This window comes from Colobus angolensis, unplaced genomic scaffold (assembly GCF_000951035.1).
Source record: "Colobus angolensis palliatus isolate OR3802 unplaced genomic scaffold, Cang.pa_1.0 Scaffold64, whole genome shotgun sequence".
NCBI classification, from domain to species: Eukaryota; Metazoa; Chordata; class Mammalia; order Primates; family Cercopithecidae; genus Colobus; species Colobus angolensis.
This window is the reverse complement of record NW_012120043.1, coordinates 1,546,488-1,563,931: the sequence shown is the minus strand read 5'-3', so window position 1 is coordinate 1,563,931 and position 17,444 is coordinate 1,546,488. Positions and strand designations below refer to the sequence as shown.

General features: G+C 55.0%; 1 protein-coding gene across 3 annotated transcripts in view; it reads left to right on the top strand.

Annotated features, from left to right (window-relative positions):
• Positions 1-1,174: 1,174 nt before the first annotated feature.
• Positions 1,175-17,444, top strand: part of TCF3 (transcription factor 3) — a 43,711-nt gene continuing 27,441 nt past the window's right edge. For all 3 annotated transcript variants that reach the window (XM_011964035.1, XM_011964034.1, XM_011964033.1), the window contains exons 1-2: positions 1,175-1,365; positions 5,068-5,140. In XM_011964035.1, the coding sequence (XP_011819425.1) occupies positions 1,294-1,365; positions 5,068-5,140 (145 nt within the window). In that variant the 5' untranslated portion in view covers positions 1,175-1,293. The remainder of the gene's footprint in view (positions 1,366-5,067; positions 5,141-17,444) is intronic.

Here is a 17,444-nt window from a genome sequence, read left to right as displayed (position 1 = left end):
TCTCAAAGTCCTTGGGACGCCCCAGAAGTCTTCCAGCTCCCCTAGAATGCCCATTTCAGCTCGCCAGCCCCCCAACTAACTCTGTCTTAAAATCGGTTTCAACTACCCCACGAAAAAGTGCGGTTTCGCAGTCCTCAAAAAAAGTCAGTTTCACACGCCCTCCAAGAAAGAAAGAAAATGAGCGGGGGAGGGGCTGCGCTGGGGCGCCCGCTTCACACCCGGCCTCCAGTTGGCAGACAAAGAGGGGATTTCTCTGCTGCTTAAGTTGGGTCTCCCTCGACCTCGGAGGCCCCTCCCCACCCCCAGCCTCGGAGGTATCTCCCGGGCTGCCCCAGTCCCCACCTGGGGACCCCTGGGGAAAGTCGAGACTGGAGGGGCCTGGAGTGCATTTCTCTGGGACGGAGATTTTTCTCTGTACCTTTTTCTGGGGATGGAATGGGTCCTGGCAGGTGGATCCCCCATCCGCCATTCTAGAATAGCGGGGGCACCCTGGTCTTGGGACCCTCTCCCCGCTCAGGGAGGGCAGGCGAGGGATGTTGTCAAAGTTTTGCTTAAAAATAATTCCCGGATACATCGTGACAGTAAAGCAACCTAGGATTGTTTTTTTTTGTTTTCTGAATACTGTTAGGGTTTTTTAGGGGGAGGGAGATTGAGGGTGGAGGGAAGCTTTACTGGTCCCTGCATAGAGTGCGCCCCCCCCCCACTTTAAGTTGTGAAGCTTATAAAAGAGTTTCGTGGTTTTCTGACTTGTGGATTTCCTTCATGTCGAATTTGGGGGTGACCTGGTCTTCAACGGGCTGTGACATCTGTGGGGGGGATCACCAAATTTCCCCCGAAGTGGGGTAGGGCGGGGCTATTCCTCCTCTTCCCAGGGGAGTAGGGGGGCCTCAGAGGAAACCCGGGGGTGGTTGGAAATGAGAGACGTGGGGAAAGGAGAGGTTCTGGCTGCCCTGTGTGCAGTTTAAACTTGGCAATTTGATGCCCTGGTGGTCTCTGGGGGAGTTAGGGAGTTTATATTTGCACACCCTCCCCCCATTTTTCAGACTCCCGGTGGCCTCTGGGGAGGGCTCTACAGGGACCCAGACTCTGGAATTCCATCTTCCCTGCCCCTGCTCCCAGGGCTCCGCTGGAACTCAGACCCCAGGGCAGTTGAGGGTTTTTCAGGCGGCTTCCCCACTCTGTGTTTTGGCCACTCACACCTCTTTTCTCCTCCCTGTTTCTCCCTGTCCATCTGTCCCCACGTCCACCATGCAGGGTTTCCAGGCCTGAGGTGCCCGCCCTGGCCCCAGGAGAATGAACCAGCCGCAGAGGATGGCGCCTGTGGGCACAGACAAGGAGCTCAGTGACCTCCTGGACTTCAGCATGGTGAGCCAGGACCCCCGCCCAGCCCCCGACACCCTTTTGCCCCACAGTTCACGGGAAGGTTTTCAGGGGAGAGTGTTTGCTGAGTACGTCAGCGATGGAGCCTCAGCTGTTTGGATGGGAGGCGCCGGTGGGGCTGGGGGTGTGCGTTGCTCTGGCAGGAGGCTGACCCCGCACGGCAGTGGGTGCGCCATGGGGATCTCACCCGGACGCAGCATGCTACGGTCCACTACTGTAGAAATGGGGAAACTGAGGCCTCAGGGGCATGGTCCTGGGCCCCCAGCTTGGCTGGGTAAGCCAACTCCGGCCTTGATCTTCTGATCTGTAAAATGGACCTGATCAGGGTCGCTTCCTCCATTGTAGATACAGAAATTAAAAGTTAAGTAAAAGGTCACTGCGCTCCAGCCTGGATGACACTGAGACCCTGGAGACCTTGTTTCAATAATTGGGAGGGGGCTGGCCACAGTGATTCCCACCTGTCATTCCAGCACTTTGGGAGGCTGAGGCGGGAGGATCGCTTGAGGCCAGGAGTTCCAAGTCCAGCCCAGGCAACATAGTGAGACCCCATTTCTCAAAGCAAAAACAAAACTCAAAAAATTAGCTAGGAGAGGTGGTATATGCCTGTGGTCCCAGCTACTCGGGAGGCTGAGGCAAGGAGGATCACTGGAGCCCTGGAGGTGGAGGCTGCAGTAAGCTGTGGTGGCGCCACTGTTCTTCCTCCTGGGCGATAAAGACCCCTCCTCAAGGAAGAAAAGGAGGGGGTGCCCAGTACTGAGCAGACAACCCTCCATGAACAGGGTGGGCACCACCTGCCCCACACAGGACTGCCCTAGTGGGCAGAGGACACGGGCATGAAACCAACTGTGTGTTTAATTAGTCACGCGTGGGTGCTGAAGTTAAGATGCCAGGAGCCGAGCTTGGGCCAGGAGGAGGCCGGGTTAGGATTGAGTGGGAATTCGTGGGCCACTTAGCAGACAGCAGGGCCACCATTGTGCCTCTCACGGTTATCACCTCGGAGCAGGCAGGCCCGGTGGGAGGGCGGGGCGGCTCCCTCAGAGTCTCAGGTTGTTGGGTCTGTCCCTGAAAGGCCCATTTTCCAGCTGGGTGGATGGAGGCTCAGAGGGTGCTGGTCCTCAGAAGTCACAGGTCTCAGGCAGGTGCAGTGAGGCTGGAATGCCGGAGCGCCCTGGGGTGCCAGGTGCTGTGAAGGCCTGGGGCTCGGTGTACCTGCCGGCGCAGTGGGGCCACGTGTTGTGGGTTCCTGGAGAAGCCCGGGGACCTTGGTTTGTTTCTTCTGGCCTGTCGACAGAGGTCCTTACATCCTGCTCCCGCTACCCCATGCCCAGTAGCAGCGTTTGGGGTTGAAACAGGTTGGAGGAGGGCACTTTCAGTCTGAATTTAACCCTCCCCCATGTGAGGTGCAGGCCCCTGAGGTCTGTCAAAAACAAAAGTCCCCAAACTGAAACAACAGCGGCCACCCTGTGGAAAAAAACAGCCCAGAGGCCGGAGGGGCCAAGGCTGCGGAAGGGCCATGCTGGTATTTTTAAGCCGCGTTTTATTTTTGCCTCCCTGGCTGAGTAACCCGAGGTGCAGTTGGGTTGTTTTTTGTTAAACTGACGAGTCACAGACCGCTGGGCTGGAACAGAACGGCGGCGTTCTGGGGGGAGGGGGCACAGGTTCAGCCCCAGGACCTGGCCCGTCCCAGGTCGGAGCCAGCAGCCGTGTTCCCAGATGAGGGAACAGGCTGGGAGCAGCGAGGTGCCCGTCCTCTCTGGGCGTCCCCCCTCTGTCTTTACCCAGAGCTGGAGTTTCACCTGCCTGGCCGGGACAGGGAGGCAGAGGCGGCCCCCGTGACTGCCCGCAGCCCTGCTCTGTTCCTGCATACCTGCCCTCTGCCCCGGTCCCAGAAACTCAGTCCTGAGGGGAAGCACTTCCCTGGACCAGATTCGCATAAAACGAGAGAACAGGGGACTCAGTTCTCTCATTCTTGCGGGAGAACGCTAACCCAGGCTGTTCCCAGCGCGCCTTCGTCCTGCCCCAACGCAGGCTGGCTTTGTCGGGAACGAAGGACCTGCCGGCGCTGGCCTGGGCTGACGTGCCCTGCCTGGGTCCCAGGCAGTCCCCTGGGCCTGAGTCAGGGGCTTCAGGGATGAAGGGGGAGCGAGTCCCTGGGACCAAGGCTGTTGGAAACCAGCTCCCCAGACCCTGCCGCGTGCAGGACTCCCATGGGAGTTTGGGTTTTACCACGTCCCACGCAGCCAGAGCCCTGAGTCCATTTCTCAGAAGAGGAAACCGAGGCTCCAAGGCGTGCAGGGGCTGTATTGGGCTGCTCACGAGGTCAGCGGAGCCCAGAGGACACGGCCCGGTACCCCGTGGCCTGTGCCACATTGGTGCAGCCCTGGTGTTGTAGGGGACGAAGCAGGTGAAAACGCAGTTGGCTGCAGCTCCTTCCATGGGCTCTCCCAGGCCTGCCCGTCCCCCACAGCAGGCCTCTGTTTCCCAAATGGGAGGGTGGCCCTTGGAAACCAGGGTCCTGGGGAGGCTGGGCACACCCAAGCCTGCGGGAGGGGGTGCGGTCCTGGGCTAACACTGCCTGCAGCCCGGGCACCACTCCTACCCGCAAGGCTGTTCTTGCTCTCCAGGGCCAGGTGAGAATGCGGCCTCCGTTTCCCCTACTGTAGGACCAGGGAGTGGGGGACAGAGCCCCGCCTCCTGCGTCCCCTTTGGACCGGTGGATCGTGGCCACAGGCGCGGTGCCTTCGCCTCCTGGCTGCCTGGGGAAGGTGTTGGGGATCTTGGCCGCTCCTCAAAAACCGCCTGGCCCTGATTCCAGCCACTTTGATCACTTGAACCCCAGTGGGAGCTTTAAAACGCAGCCCCTTGGGGCAGGGCGGAGGCTTGTGTTTTTTTCTGTGGCAAAAGGGTTTGTTGCTGTTGGCTTTTCCGGTTAATGCTGCTGAGCCAGTTAATCTTTAGGGACTTAGTGCCCTGGGTACGGGTGAGCCGGGCAGGAGGGGGTGGCAGTCCCACACCCCTGGCACCCAGGAGCTGGATCAGCGGTGGGGTGCAGCCTCTCCTCAGCCTTTCCAGCTTCCTGCCGGGCCTGGGCGCCGTTCCATGTCTTCCTCGACCTGCTGCCTGTCTGAGCCTCGGCTTCCACTTTGGCAAGCAAACCCATACCCAGCCCTGGTAGGGGGACAGTGGGCGCCACCCCTGCTCCAGGGCCTGCCATGCAGGGCCAGTGTATACACCTGAAACGTGGAGTCAGCCAGGGCTCAGGCATCAGGGGACTCTCCACGTGTCCCCCTGTTGAGTGTAAACCTGTCACTTTTCAGAGCTGAAAGGTAAAGACAACATTGTATGACTGTCAAGAGCCGATAAGTTGCATCCTTTGCCTAAATAGGATACCCCTCTCCTCAGCGCAAACGCAGGGGGAACAGCGAGTTTTCAGTGGCGGGGACTCTGTGCCTGGCGGTGCAGCGGGGTCATCGTTGTCCGGCGTTTTCTCATTCTGGGCGTGGGGGTCCGGGGTGCAGTGTCACTTGAGGGCACAGCAGGACGGGCCGGACCTAGATGGAGCCCAGTCTCAGGTCCCTGGACGTCCCCAGCTCTGCTGGCTGCCTAGGTTCGAGCCCAGGACTGTAGGGTTTGATTTGCTGCCCGCCCCACTCACCTCTCCCCTCCCCTCCCCTCCCCTCCCTGCAGATGTTCCCGCTGCCTGTCACCAATGGGAAGGGCCGGCCCGCCTCCCTGGCCGGGGCGCAGTTCGGAGGTTCAGGTAGGATCCCGCCTTCCTGCCGGCGCTCGTGGAGTGAGGAGATCGAGGGTCTGTTGAAGGCAGTGCATGGGGCGAGGGAGGCTGGGGGCAGCAAAAGAGGCAGATGGTGCAGCAAAGGAGGGAAGGGGCCACAGAGGCCAGGTCATGGAGCGAGCCTGAGGACCCCCGAAATCAGCTGCCGTTGCCTGTGTGACCTGCCTCGGGAGCCCGAGCCCCTCGTCCCCTTGTCCGTCCGGCGCCTGGAGCCTGGGTCTGGGGGCTGGGTGGGGCTTCCTCTCAGGACCAGGGTTGGAGCTGGGCCTGTGTGTGGGTGGGGATCTCGAGCCTCCGTGTCTCCAGTCAATCCACAAGGAAAACAGGCTCTGGAGGGGCGTGGTGCGGGATCCCGGCTCTCACTGGATCCCACCCACCTCGTGAGCCTTGACCGCTTTCATTTAAGCATGTATTAGGCGCTCGCTGTGTGCAGAGTCCGGCACCAGGGTGACCGGCCATTGTGGTTTGCCTAGGACTGAAGGGCAGTTCCTGGGACCTGGGGCTTTGAGTGCTCAAAGCAGAAACATGCCAGGCTGACCTGGATGAGCGGGCCGCCCTCGCCGATGACATGGCGGTGCGCGGGACAGATGGGGAGACGTAGGGTCTGGGGGGCGGCCTGCACGTCACAATCTGGAGCGTGGGCGGAGCTTCACGGCACACCCAGAGAGGGCCAGGCTGCCCCAAAGCGGGGCCCCCAGGGAAGGTCTCCGCAGAGTGGGTGTCCTGAGGGTGAGAGGAAGGGGTCGTGGGAGGATGAAGGGAAGAGTGTGCCAGGCAGAGGGAACCGCCCATACGGACACCCGGTGGTGGGACCGGCCGGTGGGGCGGGGTGGGAGGCGCTGTGTTCATTGCGGGTGCGGCAGGGAGCCCTGGATGGTTGTGAATGGAGAGAGGATCTAGTCTGATGTGCATTTGGGTGGCCCAGGCTGGCTGTCGACAGGATTTGGTGGGGGAGACTGGGGGCGGGCGTCCCCGATGCTGCTTCAGAGCCACGGGTCTCTTTGTGGACGTCAGCATCTTTCCGGGGAGTGGGGGCCTCGGGATGGGGGCCTCTGAAACTGTCCTTCCTGCCTCTGGGATCTGGGGAGAAAGTGCCATCTTGCAGTTGCCTTCAGAATCCCCAGGGGATGGACCCTGGCTGGAGTCTTGGGGTTTTGAGCGGTGGGCAAGGGGGGTCTGTACTGAAGCACCTGCACCCCCACACGGAGAGACATCGCTTTGCTCTCCCCACTGCCTCACACTGGCCTTCCCCTCTGCCTGAGGAAGTGGCCGCAGGGCTGGCCGGAATATGCTCCTGAGGCACGGAAATCCCCAAACACCACCCTGCCAGCCCCCCGGAAACAGCCCCAGGAACCGGACATGCTGATGCTTCCCTGTGTGAGACAGAGGGTCAGGCCTTGGGGCCTTCCTGGAGGAGGAGGCACAGCTACCAGGGCCGTACACCCTCATTCTCCTGGGCCTCTGCCTGGGCTTACAGCAGGGTGGGAGGCATCTTCCCTCATCCCCTGTCCTCTCTCACCCCCTCAGCCCTGGCGCAGACCCCTAGCTGTGAAACTGGTGCCGGGGTAGCCAGAGCTGTGGTGTGTGGACCGCCTGGTCCTGAGAATGCTCCCTCTGGGATGCCTCTGCCTGGACGCCCAGCCCGGTCCCGACAGGAACCCTGTGAATGTTTGCAGATTGATTATCTGTGGTTCCCACAGTCTCAACCTGTGCTCTGGCCCTGCCCCAATATTGCAGGTTGGGAGTGTCTCGCCCTGTGCCCCCACACATCAGGGCAGAGGCTTCGGAGGGCCCAGTGAGGCCCAGTATGTTGCATTTCTTGCCTTCGAGGGACATGATGTGGCTGCTGCAGCGCGGGACCCCTCAGCTCCTGGACACAGCGGGGTGACCCCTCCCTGTTCAGTCCGTGTATTAACGCCTGCCTGAGCCTGGGGTGGTGCAGGGTGCAGAGCCCCAAGGCCTGAGTTGGTGGCACCCTCATCACTGCCTCCACTCCCCCAGGCCCCTGCAGGCTGTGGCGCTGGCCCCAGGTGCAGCCCTTCCGAAGCTCCCGCAAGATGGGCACCTGTTCTGTTCCCTGGTCAGGTTCAGCGAGTCAGTGGGTGCGAGCCACAGAGGGATCCCGGCAGGGCCCGGGAGCTGCAGTAACTCATTTGTCCCCTTCCGGCTTTTCCTCTCCAAGGACCCAGGAAGAGGGGAGTTTGGGGCTCATCAGCAGAATGGAGCTCCGGAGCTGTGGGATCCCTTCCCAAACCTTGGCTTCTTCCTGGAACAGCAGGTGCAGCTTCCTTCCAGGCAGGGCCCAGTTGGCTTCAGGGACCCCGCCCTTCACCAGGAGTCCCCAGCGCTGATGGGGTCCCCCAGCCGCGTTCTCCACCTTGGCCCCTTCCTCATGCATCCTATTTCTAGCACCCTTTTTAAGTCACTTCGCTTTTCTTAAATACATTTAAAAGGAAACTTTAGATTTGAGAACCAGAAACCCAGGTGAGAATGAAAGGTGTCCCTGAAAGTTAATTAAACAGAAGCTTTACCCTGTGAAGGGTCTACCTGTTCTTCGATATTTATTAATATGTAAAAATTGGTGTTGAGAGAGGAGTTAGGTACTGGGCGAGGTGGCTTAGGCCTTTAATCCCAGCACTTTGGGAGGCCAAGGCGGGAGGATCACTTGAGGTCAGGAGGTCGAGGCTGCCGTGAGCTGTGATTGAGCCACTGCACTCCTGCGTGGGTAATTGTGAGACCCCAATTCAAACAAGCAGAAAAGGGCCGGACACAGTGGTTCTGCCTGTAATCCCAGCACTTTGGGGACCAAGGCAGAAGGATCTCTTGAGCTCAGGAGTTCGAGACCAGCCTGGGTAACACAGCAAAACCCCATCTCTACTAAAAATATGAAACTTAGCTGGGCATGGTGGCATGCACTTGTGGGCCCACCTACTTGGGAGGCTGAGGCAGGATGATTGCTGGAGCCTGGGAGGCGGAGGTGGCAGTGAGCTGAGATCACGCCACTGCTCTGCAGCCTGGGTGACTGAGCCAGACCCTGTCTCAAAACAAAAACAAAACAAAAAAAGCATTAGAGATGAATGAATAGGAAACCAAGATTTTCTGGTTGTCTGGAATGGAAGACATTTAAAACGGAAATAATTTTTGTACGCCTTCTCCCGCCCACCGCCTCCCATTTTTGGAAACTCTCAGGCACAGGTCCCTGAGTGACAGCTCATCTTCTGCCAAAAAAGACAGGATCTGAGGCCATGACAGACACCAGGAAATTGCTTATTGACAGACCAAAGGAACGTTCTTTCCTAGTTTTCATTTCCCGGTCGCTTTCTCCGTCCGTGCGATTGTAAGTTTGACACAGGCTCAGAGTGAAAATCCACAGAACGGTACCTCCGGATTCTGATTGAGAGAAAACCCTGGAGGAGACTGGCGCACGAGTTATTTCCTCTGGGCGCGTGTCTGGGAGTGGGATTGCTAGGTCCGTGGATGTCCCTTGTGAGGTCGGGCGCGGTGGCTCATGCCTGTAATCCCAGCACCTCTGGAGGCTGAGGCGAGAGGCGAGAGGATTACCTGGGGCCAGGAGTTTGAGACCAGCCTGGCCAACGTGGTGACAGCATGGCGTCTCTCATTTAATAGGTGACAGAGATCATGTCCTTTCCTCTGCCACTCATTTGATTAATAGAGGGTGGTGGTCTTTTTGGAAGGGGATTGACCGTGTGAATGGCTGTTTGGTGAATATTCTGTTACTCTCTTGAGCCCTCGTCCTTGAGGTTGATCTGTTTTTTATTCTGAAGTCATTCGGGATTCACGGGAAGTGGCAGAGTGTTCGCCTCTCACCCAGCTACCCGCAGCCCAGCCACCCTAGGGGTACCATCCCACCCGCCCATGGTGCCGCGTCAGACCTAGGAAGCCGACGTGGGTGCCATCCACAGATCCTGGTCAGATTCCACTGGCTTGATACACACATGTGTGTGTGTGTATCTGTGCAGTTTTGAGACATGCACTTTCCTTAAGCCCAGAAATCAGCAATCTGTTCTTCATCTCTACACTTTTTTTTTTTTTTTTTTTAAGACCGGGTCTCACTCTTAAAAAAAGTGAGTGCACTGGAGTGCAGTGGTGCAGTCATAACTCACTGTAGCCTTGAACTTCTGGGCTCAAGTGATTCTCCCACCTCAGCCTTGTGAGCAGCTGGGACCACCTAACTAATTAAAAAATGTATATATTTTGTAGAGAGCTGGGTCAGCAGCTCACACTAGTAATCCCAGCACTTTGGGAGGTTGAGATGGGAGGATCACCGGAGCCCAGGAGTTCAAGACCAGCCTGGGCAACCGGGAGAAACCCTTTCTCTGTTTAAAAAAAAAAAAAAAAAATTTCAACTGGGGGTGGTGGCTCACACCTATCATCCCAGCATTTTGGGAGGCCAGGGTGGGTGGATCACATGAGACCAGGAGTTCAAGACCAGCGTAGTCAACATGGCGAAACACCTGTCTCTACTAAAAATAACAAAAATTAGCTGGGCGTGGTGGTGCATGCCTGTAATCCCAGCTATTCAGGTGGCTAAGGCATGAAAAGCACTTGAACCTGGGAAGCGGAGGTTGCAGTGAGCTAAGATTGCACCACTGCACTCTGGCCTGGGGGTCAGAGGGAGGGCCTGTCTGGAGAAGAAAAAAAAATTGTATAGATGGGGTCTTGCTGTGTTCCCCAGGCTGGTCTTGAATTCATGAGCTCAAGTGATCCTCCCGCCTCAGCCTCCCGGAGTGCTGCGATTACGTGTGTGAGCCACTGTGCCCAGCCCAATTTTTCACTTTTTGAGTATTTTGTGTAAATGGAATCCTATAGTTGGCAGCCTTCTGAGATTAGCTTTGATTCTGTTAGGTTAGCGTAATTCCCTGGAGATCCACCCAAGCTGTTGGCTGTATCATTTTTTTTTCTTTTTATTGATGCCTCATTAACCTTTTTTTTTTTTTTTTTGAGACAGAGTTTTGCTTTTGTTGCCCAGGCTGGAGTGCAGTGGCGCAGTTTCGGTTCATGCAACCTCTGCCTCCCGAGTTCAAGCAATTCTCCTGCCTCAACCTCCCGAGTAGCTGGGATTGTAGGTGCCTGCCACCACGCCCGGCTAATTTTTTGTAGTTTTAGTAGAGACGGGGTTTCACTGCATATGTTGGCCAGGCTGGTCTCGAACTCCTGACCTCTGGTGATCCACCCACCTTGGCCTCCCAAAGTGCTGGGATTACAGGCGTGAGCCACCGCGCCTGGCCGCCTCATTAACTTTTTAACTACATCAGTAGTACAATTTACATCACCTTTTTTTTTTTCTTTTTGAGATGGAGTCTCACTCTGTCACCCGGGCTGGAGTGCAGTGGTGCAGTCTTGGCTCACTGCAGCCTCCGCCTCCTGGGTTCAAATGATTCTCCTGCCTCAGCTTCCCGAGTAGCTGGATTACAGGTGCCGCCACAACACCCGGCTAATTTTTGTATTTTTAGTAGAGACGGGGTTTCACCATGTTGGCCAGGATGGTCTTGATCTCTTGACCTCGTGATCTGCCCACCTCGGCCTCCCAAAGTGCTGGGATGACAGGTGTGAGCCACCGCGCTTGGCCTCTTTTCTTTTCTTTTTTTTTTTTGTCCCTAAGAGACAGGGTCTCACCATGTTGCCCAGGCTAGTCTTGAATCCCCGCTCTTGCTTCAGCCTCCTGAGTAGCTGGGACTACAGGTGTGAGCCACTGCACCCAGCTAATTTATTTCACTTTATTAATCATTTCATTTTCTTATTTTTTTTTTGAGACAGAGTTTGGCTCTTACTGCCCAGGCTGGAGTGCAGTGGCACGATCTCGGCTCACCACAATCTCCACGTCCTGGGTTCAAGTGATTCTCTTGCTTCAGCTTCCTGAGTAGCTGGATTACAGGCATCTGCCACCACGCCCAGCTAATTTTGTATTTTTAGTAGAGACAAGGTTTCTCCACGTTGGTCACGCTGGTCTTGAACTCCCGACCTCAGGTGATCCAGCCTCAGGTGATCCACCCGTCTCGACCTCCCAAAGTACTTACAGGTGTGACCACAGGCGCCTGGGCATATTTTTTAGCAGACACGGGGTCTCCGTCTGTTGCCCAGGCGGGCCTCAAATTCCGAGGCTCAAGCGCTCCTCCTACCTCCGGCTCCCACAGTGCTGGGACTGCAGGCAGGAGCCATCATGCTGAACCTCCGATGGATGGTTTTCTGCCCTGGGTGCTCTTCCTGAAGCTCTTTTTAGTTCTGGGTAGGAAGACTCGATCCCTTCGCATGGGCCTGTTCCCGCCACCTCAGGGTGAGGAGTAGGCAGCAGAGGGAGTTAGGGGGAGAAAAGCGTACCTGTGCAGCCCCTGGCAGAGGAAGGGAGTGAGAACAGGTGAGAAGCAGGGGACCCGAGCACTGAAGGGGTCAGGGTGGAGCTGAGGCTGGGTGAACATCGGCTCCCCCGTGAGGCTGCTCAGGACACACACCTTGGCCCGGGACCGGGTAGTGCTATGGAGAAGGAAGGCTGGATGGGCCTGCGAGAGAGCATCCCTGTCGATTCCTGGGGAGAAACACTTGTCTACTTTACTTTAAAAGCCACGTCCTGTAAATAAGGACCACACCCTTGTTATAAAAATTGGGTATGCCTATTTGGTACAAAGAAAACTTCTAATATGAAAGAAAGGAAGGCCGGGCACAGTGGTTCATGCCTGTAATCCCAGCGTTTTGGGAAGCCAAGGTGCACGGATCACGAGATCAAGAGATGGAGACCATCCTGGCCAACATGATGAAACCCCATCTCTACTAAAAATACAAAAAGTAGCTGGGTGCCGTGGTGGGTGCATGTAGTGCTAGCTACTCGGGAAGCTGAGGCAGGAGAATCGCTTGAACCGGGGAGGTGGAGGTTGCAGTGAGCGGAGGTTGCGCCACTGCATTCCAGTCTGGCGACAGAAAGACTTCATCTCGAAAAAAAAAAAAAAAAAAAATTTAAGCCATATCCTTTGAGAACAATGTAGTAAAACCAGAAATAAAAGACCAAAAAGCAAAAAATAAACAGCCTCCCTGCTGGGAAGTATCCAGATTCCTTTTTTATCCAGTTCTTGGGTTAAAGAGGAAATTCAAATGGTTTTGACAATAGACAGAAATTGGCAGTAATATAAACTCATAGAAACTGTGAGGTGTGGCCAAAGCCGTGCTTGGGGGAAGAATCATAGTCTTCTGCATTCTCATTATTAGCACAAGTAGAGCAAAAACAGAAACAGATTAAGCTTTTTTTTTGTTTGTTTTGAGACAGAGTCTTGCTCTGTCACCCAGGCTGGAGTGCAGTGGCACAATCTCAGCTCACTGCAAGCTCCGCCTCCTGGGTTCACGCCATTCTCCTGCCTTAGCTTCCCGAGTAGCTGGGTCTACAGGCACCGGCAACTGCGCCTGGCTAATTTTTTGTATTTTTAGTAGAGATGGGGTTTCACTGTGTTAGCCAGGATGGTTTCCATCTCCTGACCTCATGATCACCTGCGTCGGCCTCCCAAAGTGCTGGGATTACAGGCGCGAGCCGCTATGCCTGGCCCAGATTAAGCATTGAAGTCAAGAAGTTATCCAGCAACAGAACAAACTCAGTGAAACCTTTTCTTGGTGATTTGAAGTGCTTCGTAGCATTTCCTACATTGCTACTCATTTTTTGTTACATTTTTTTCTTTTGAGACAGGGTTTTGCTGTGTTGCCCAGGCTGGAGGACTCTGGTGCGACCATGCCTCACTGCAGCTTCGACCTCCTGGGCTCAAGCCATCCTCCCTCCTCAGCCTCCTGCGTAGCTGAGACCACGGGCGCACACCACCACGCCTGGCTAAAGTTTGCATTTTTTGTAGAGACAGAGGTCTTGCCATGTTGCCCAGGTTGGTCTTGAACTCTTGGGCTCAAGGAGTCCTTCTGCTTCGGCCTCCTGAAGTGCCGGGATCACAGGTGTGAGCTGCTGCAGCAGCCAACTACTCAGTTTTAATTGCAGTCCTGCCTCCATCGTTCTTTTTCACGTGTTTTTCCCCCATATTTTCCGACATGCTGATTCCTTTTTTTTTTTCTTTTCTTTGGAGACGGAGTCTTACTCTGTTGCCCAGGCTGGAATGCAGTGGCACGATCTCAGCTCACTGCAACCTCCACCTCCTGGGTTCAAGTGATTCTCCAGCCTCCAGGCTTATCCTCCTGAGTAGCTGGGACTACAAGTGCCTGCCACCACGCCCAGCTAATTTTCGTATTTTCAGTAGAGACGGGGTTTCATGGCCAGGCTGGTCTTGAGCTCCTGACCTCAAGCGATCCGCCCACCTCGGCCTCCCAAAGTGCTGGGATTACAGATGTGAGCCACCGCGCCCGGCCAGTAGTCCTTAGTTTTGTTCTTGTTTTTTTTTTATTTTTTGAGACGGAGTCTCGCTCTGTCTCCCGGGCTGGAGTGCAGTGGCCGGATCTCAGCTCACTGCAAGCTCCACCTCCTGGGTTTACGCCATTCTCCTGCCTCAGCCTCCCTAGTCCTTAGTTTTTAAATTAAACCTTCAAAATCGCAGTATAAGACACTTGGTTGTGTCACTGGTTTTGGTTATTTGTTCACACGCTTCCAGAGCGGGTTGCACGTAGGTATTTTGGGATTTTCTGTGCAACAGTATAGTGGTCTTTTCCTCTTCTGTTTGGGTTTTGGGGAACTTTTTTTTTTTTTTGAAACAGGGTCTCACTCTGTCACCCAGGCTGGAGTGCAGTGGTGCAGTCATGGCTCCCTGCAGCCTCGACCTCCCGGGCTTCTGAGTAGCTGAGACTGTGGGTGTGTGCCACCACACCCAGACAGTTTTTGTATTTTTTGTAGAGGTGGAGTCTCACCATGTTGCCCAGGCTGGTCTCGAACTCCAGAGCTCAAGCGATCCTCCTCCCTTGGCCTCCTGAAGTATGGGGTTGCAGGCGTGAGCCACTGCGTCCGACCATCCTCGCTTTCTGTCCTTGTTCCCTCCTGACATCCCCTAGTTATATGTATTTTGTCCTTGGTTCAGTCTTCCAGCTGAGCCGTCACCCTTTTCATCCTCAGACCCGCAGCCTTCCCACCGTCCCAGCGTGAGGCTCTGTGTGCCTTTTTACATTGCCTGGTGTTTCTGGACACATACGGTGGGGACGATGGCGGGGACCCCACTCCGGGCAGGCAGGTTGGCTCAGGTCTCCTTGGCAAGCCTGATACCGCCTGTGGATTCGAGGTAGACCTTCCTGTCTGCCCGTGTGTGTCACGTTCAGGGTGTGTCCTCCTGGTCCCATTTGAAGATCCACGGTGAGCGATCAGTAGCACCCGTGCACGTGTGTCTCAGAAGGGCCCCTGGCTTCCCACTAACACTTTCTTCAGCCGGGCGGTGGCTCACACCTGTAATCCCAGCACTTTGGGAGGCCGAGGTGGGCGGATCACCTGAGGTCTGGAGTTGGAAACCAGCCTGGCCAACATGGCAAAACCCTGTCTCTCCTGAAAATACAAAAGTTAGGTCGGGTGCAGTGGCTCACGCCTGTCCTCCCAGCACATTGGGAGGCTGCGGCAGGCAGATCACAAGGTCAGCCTGGCCAGTATAGTGAAACCCCGTTTCTACTAAAAATACAAAAAATGAGCCGGGCATGGTGGTGGGTACCTGTAATCCCAGCTACTTGCGAGGCTGAGGCAGGAGAATGACTTGAACCGGGAGGCAGAGGTTGCAGTGAGCTGAGATCACACTATTGCACTCTAGTCGGGGCGACAGTGCAAGACTCCATCTCTAAAAAAACCCAAAAACAAAAAAAATTAGCAGGGCATGGTGGCTCGACTTGTAATCCCAGTTCCTCAGGAGGCTGAGGCAGGAGAATCACTTAAACCTGGAGGTGGAGATTGCAGTGAGCCGAGATCGTGCCATTCAGAAACAACATATATATATTTTTTAAATCATCCATTTCAGCCACATCTTAAGCTGTGCTACCATTTGGCTCTTTTTTTTTTTTTTTTTGAGACAGAGTCTCGCTCTGTCGCCCAGGCTGGAGGGCGGTGGCGCGATATCGGCTCACTGCAAGCTCCGCCTCCCGGGTTCACGCCATTCTGCAGCCTCAGCCTCCCCCAGTAGCTGGGACTACAGGTGTCCGCCACTGCATCCAGCTAATTTTTTGTATTTTTAGTAGAGGTGGGATTTCACTGTGTTAGCCAGGGTGGTCTCGATCACCTGACCTTGTGATCCGCCCTCCTCGGCCTCCCGAAGTGCTGGGATTCCAGGCGTGAGCCACCGCACCCGGCCCCGTTTGGCTCTTGGATAACGTTTGGAGGCGCCTGTCTCTCCGCCCGCGCTGGGAGGCCGAGGACTCCGCGGTCGTCAGTGCGCCGACTTTTCGGTCGTTTCTTTGTCCTTGACTCCGCTGCCCTGTGCATTCTCTCTCATCGATTTTTCTTCTGGAGGATCTGCTTCACTGGCGAATCAATACTGATCAATTGACTGCTTTTCTCTTTATCGGCATTTCTTCTCTTTCTAAAGTTTTTGGTAACTTTCAGATCACGGGTCCCCTTTGCTGACTTCTGCCCTCTTCCGTTCCGTCACTGGGGTGTTGAGGATTCCGCCCCATGAACCCCATCCCATATGGTTTCCATGATGCTTGTTTTTCTCATATGACTGACATTTGGTTTTGTTTTTTGTTTTCTTCTTTTTTTTTCTTTTTTTCTTTTTTTTTCTTGTTTTCTTTTTTTTTTTTTTGAGACGGAGTCTGGCTCTGTCGCCCAGGTTGGAGTGCAGTGACCGGATCTCAGCTCACTGCAAACTCCGCCTCCCGGGTTCACACCATTCTCCTGCCTCAGCCTCCCGAGTAGCTGGGACTACAGGCGCCCGCCATCTCGCCCGGCTAGTTTTTTTGTATTTTTTAGTAGAGACGGGGTTTCACCGTGTTAGCCAGGATGGTCTCGACCTCGTGATCCACCCGTCTCGGCCTCCCAAAGTGCTGGGATTACAGGCTTGAGCCACCGCGCCCGGCCTGTTTTTTGTTTTTTTTCTAATTTCCTCTTCAGGTCAGGTTGCTTCAGAGGTTTCTGAGTTCCAAGTTGGAGGTCCCTTCTTGATTTGTAGGTCTCCAATGCCAAAAATCAGCTTTGGCTTAAATGGTAGCTGCTGTTTGGAGGACGCAGAGCTCCTCTGCCGAGGCTGAAACATGGATTATTTTTGTCCTTCGTGAGTACTTGAGGGACAGTTGGATGTGGAGCTGCAAGGCCTTTGAACCATATTTAGATTTTTAATCTGTTTAATGTCAGGCTGAGAGCAGCACCGTCCCCCTCTGTTCTGTTTGTCAGTTTTTCTGTTGACATATTTGGATGCCAGGTTTGTGGGCCCCTGTGGGCTGAGACAGTAGGATTTCGTTGTGGGTTGAGCCATTGTCAACAACAACAAAGAAACCCTCCCTCGGTTGGTCGTGGTGGCTCATGCCTGTAATCCCAGCACTTTGGGAGCCCGAGGCAGGTGGATCACCTGAGGTCAGAAGTTCAAGACCACCCTGGCGCACATGGTGAAACTCCATCTCTACTAAAATATAAAAAAATTAGCCGGGCGTGGTGGCAGGTGCCTGTAATCCCAGCTGCTCGGGAGGCTGAGAATCACTTGAACCCGGGAGGCAGAGGTTGCGGTGAGCCAAGATTGCGCCACTGCACTCCAGCCCGGGCGACACAGCGAGACTCTGTCTCTGAAAAAGAAAACCTCCCTTGAATGGAAACTGATACGAATGTTGCGACCCTTCCTTTTTGTTGGCAGCTCTTTGTGCACCTGGTTGTATCTCCTGAGTCGCTTGTTTCAGAACTGTCTTTCGTAGGCATCGTGTTTTTAGATTAAAGACATGAAGCACCTGTCCGTCTTCATTCTCAGCCTTTGCTTCCATCATCTTATTTGATATTTTTCCATCTCTGTGCTTCTGACTCCGGATTGCTTCCCCGGTGTGTGTTTTCCCAAGCTCTGTGCAGCTTTGCGGCTCTGCCAGTGGTTCTTTTCCTACTTTTGAATAACACGTTTAAGGCCACGATCGAATAGTGGCTAGTATTCTGCGTCGTGAATAACACATTAAAACACCGCTTCTCCTGCTCTCAACTTCCGAAGTGAAATCACATCTGCCCCCTTCTGTTGGAAAGTGAAAATTGAGCTTGTGTATTTCTCTTCCCTGCTGGTATTTGCTATCAGTCAATCCCTACGTTTTAAAAAAACATTGTCGGCGGTGCGAGGTGGCTCAAGCCTGTAATCCCAGCACTTTGGGAGGCCGAGACGGGCGGATCACGAGGTCAGGAGAT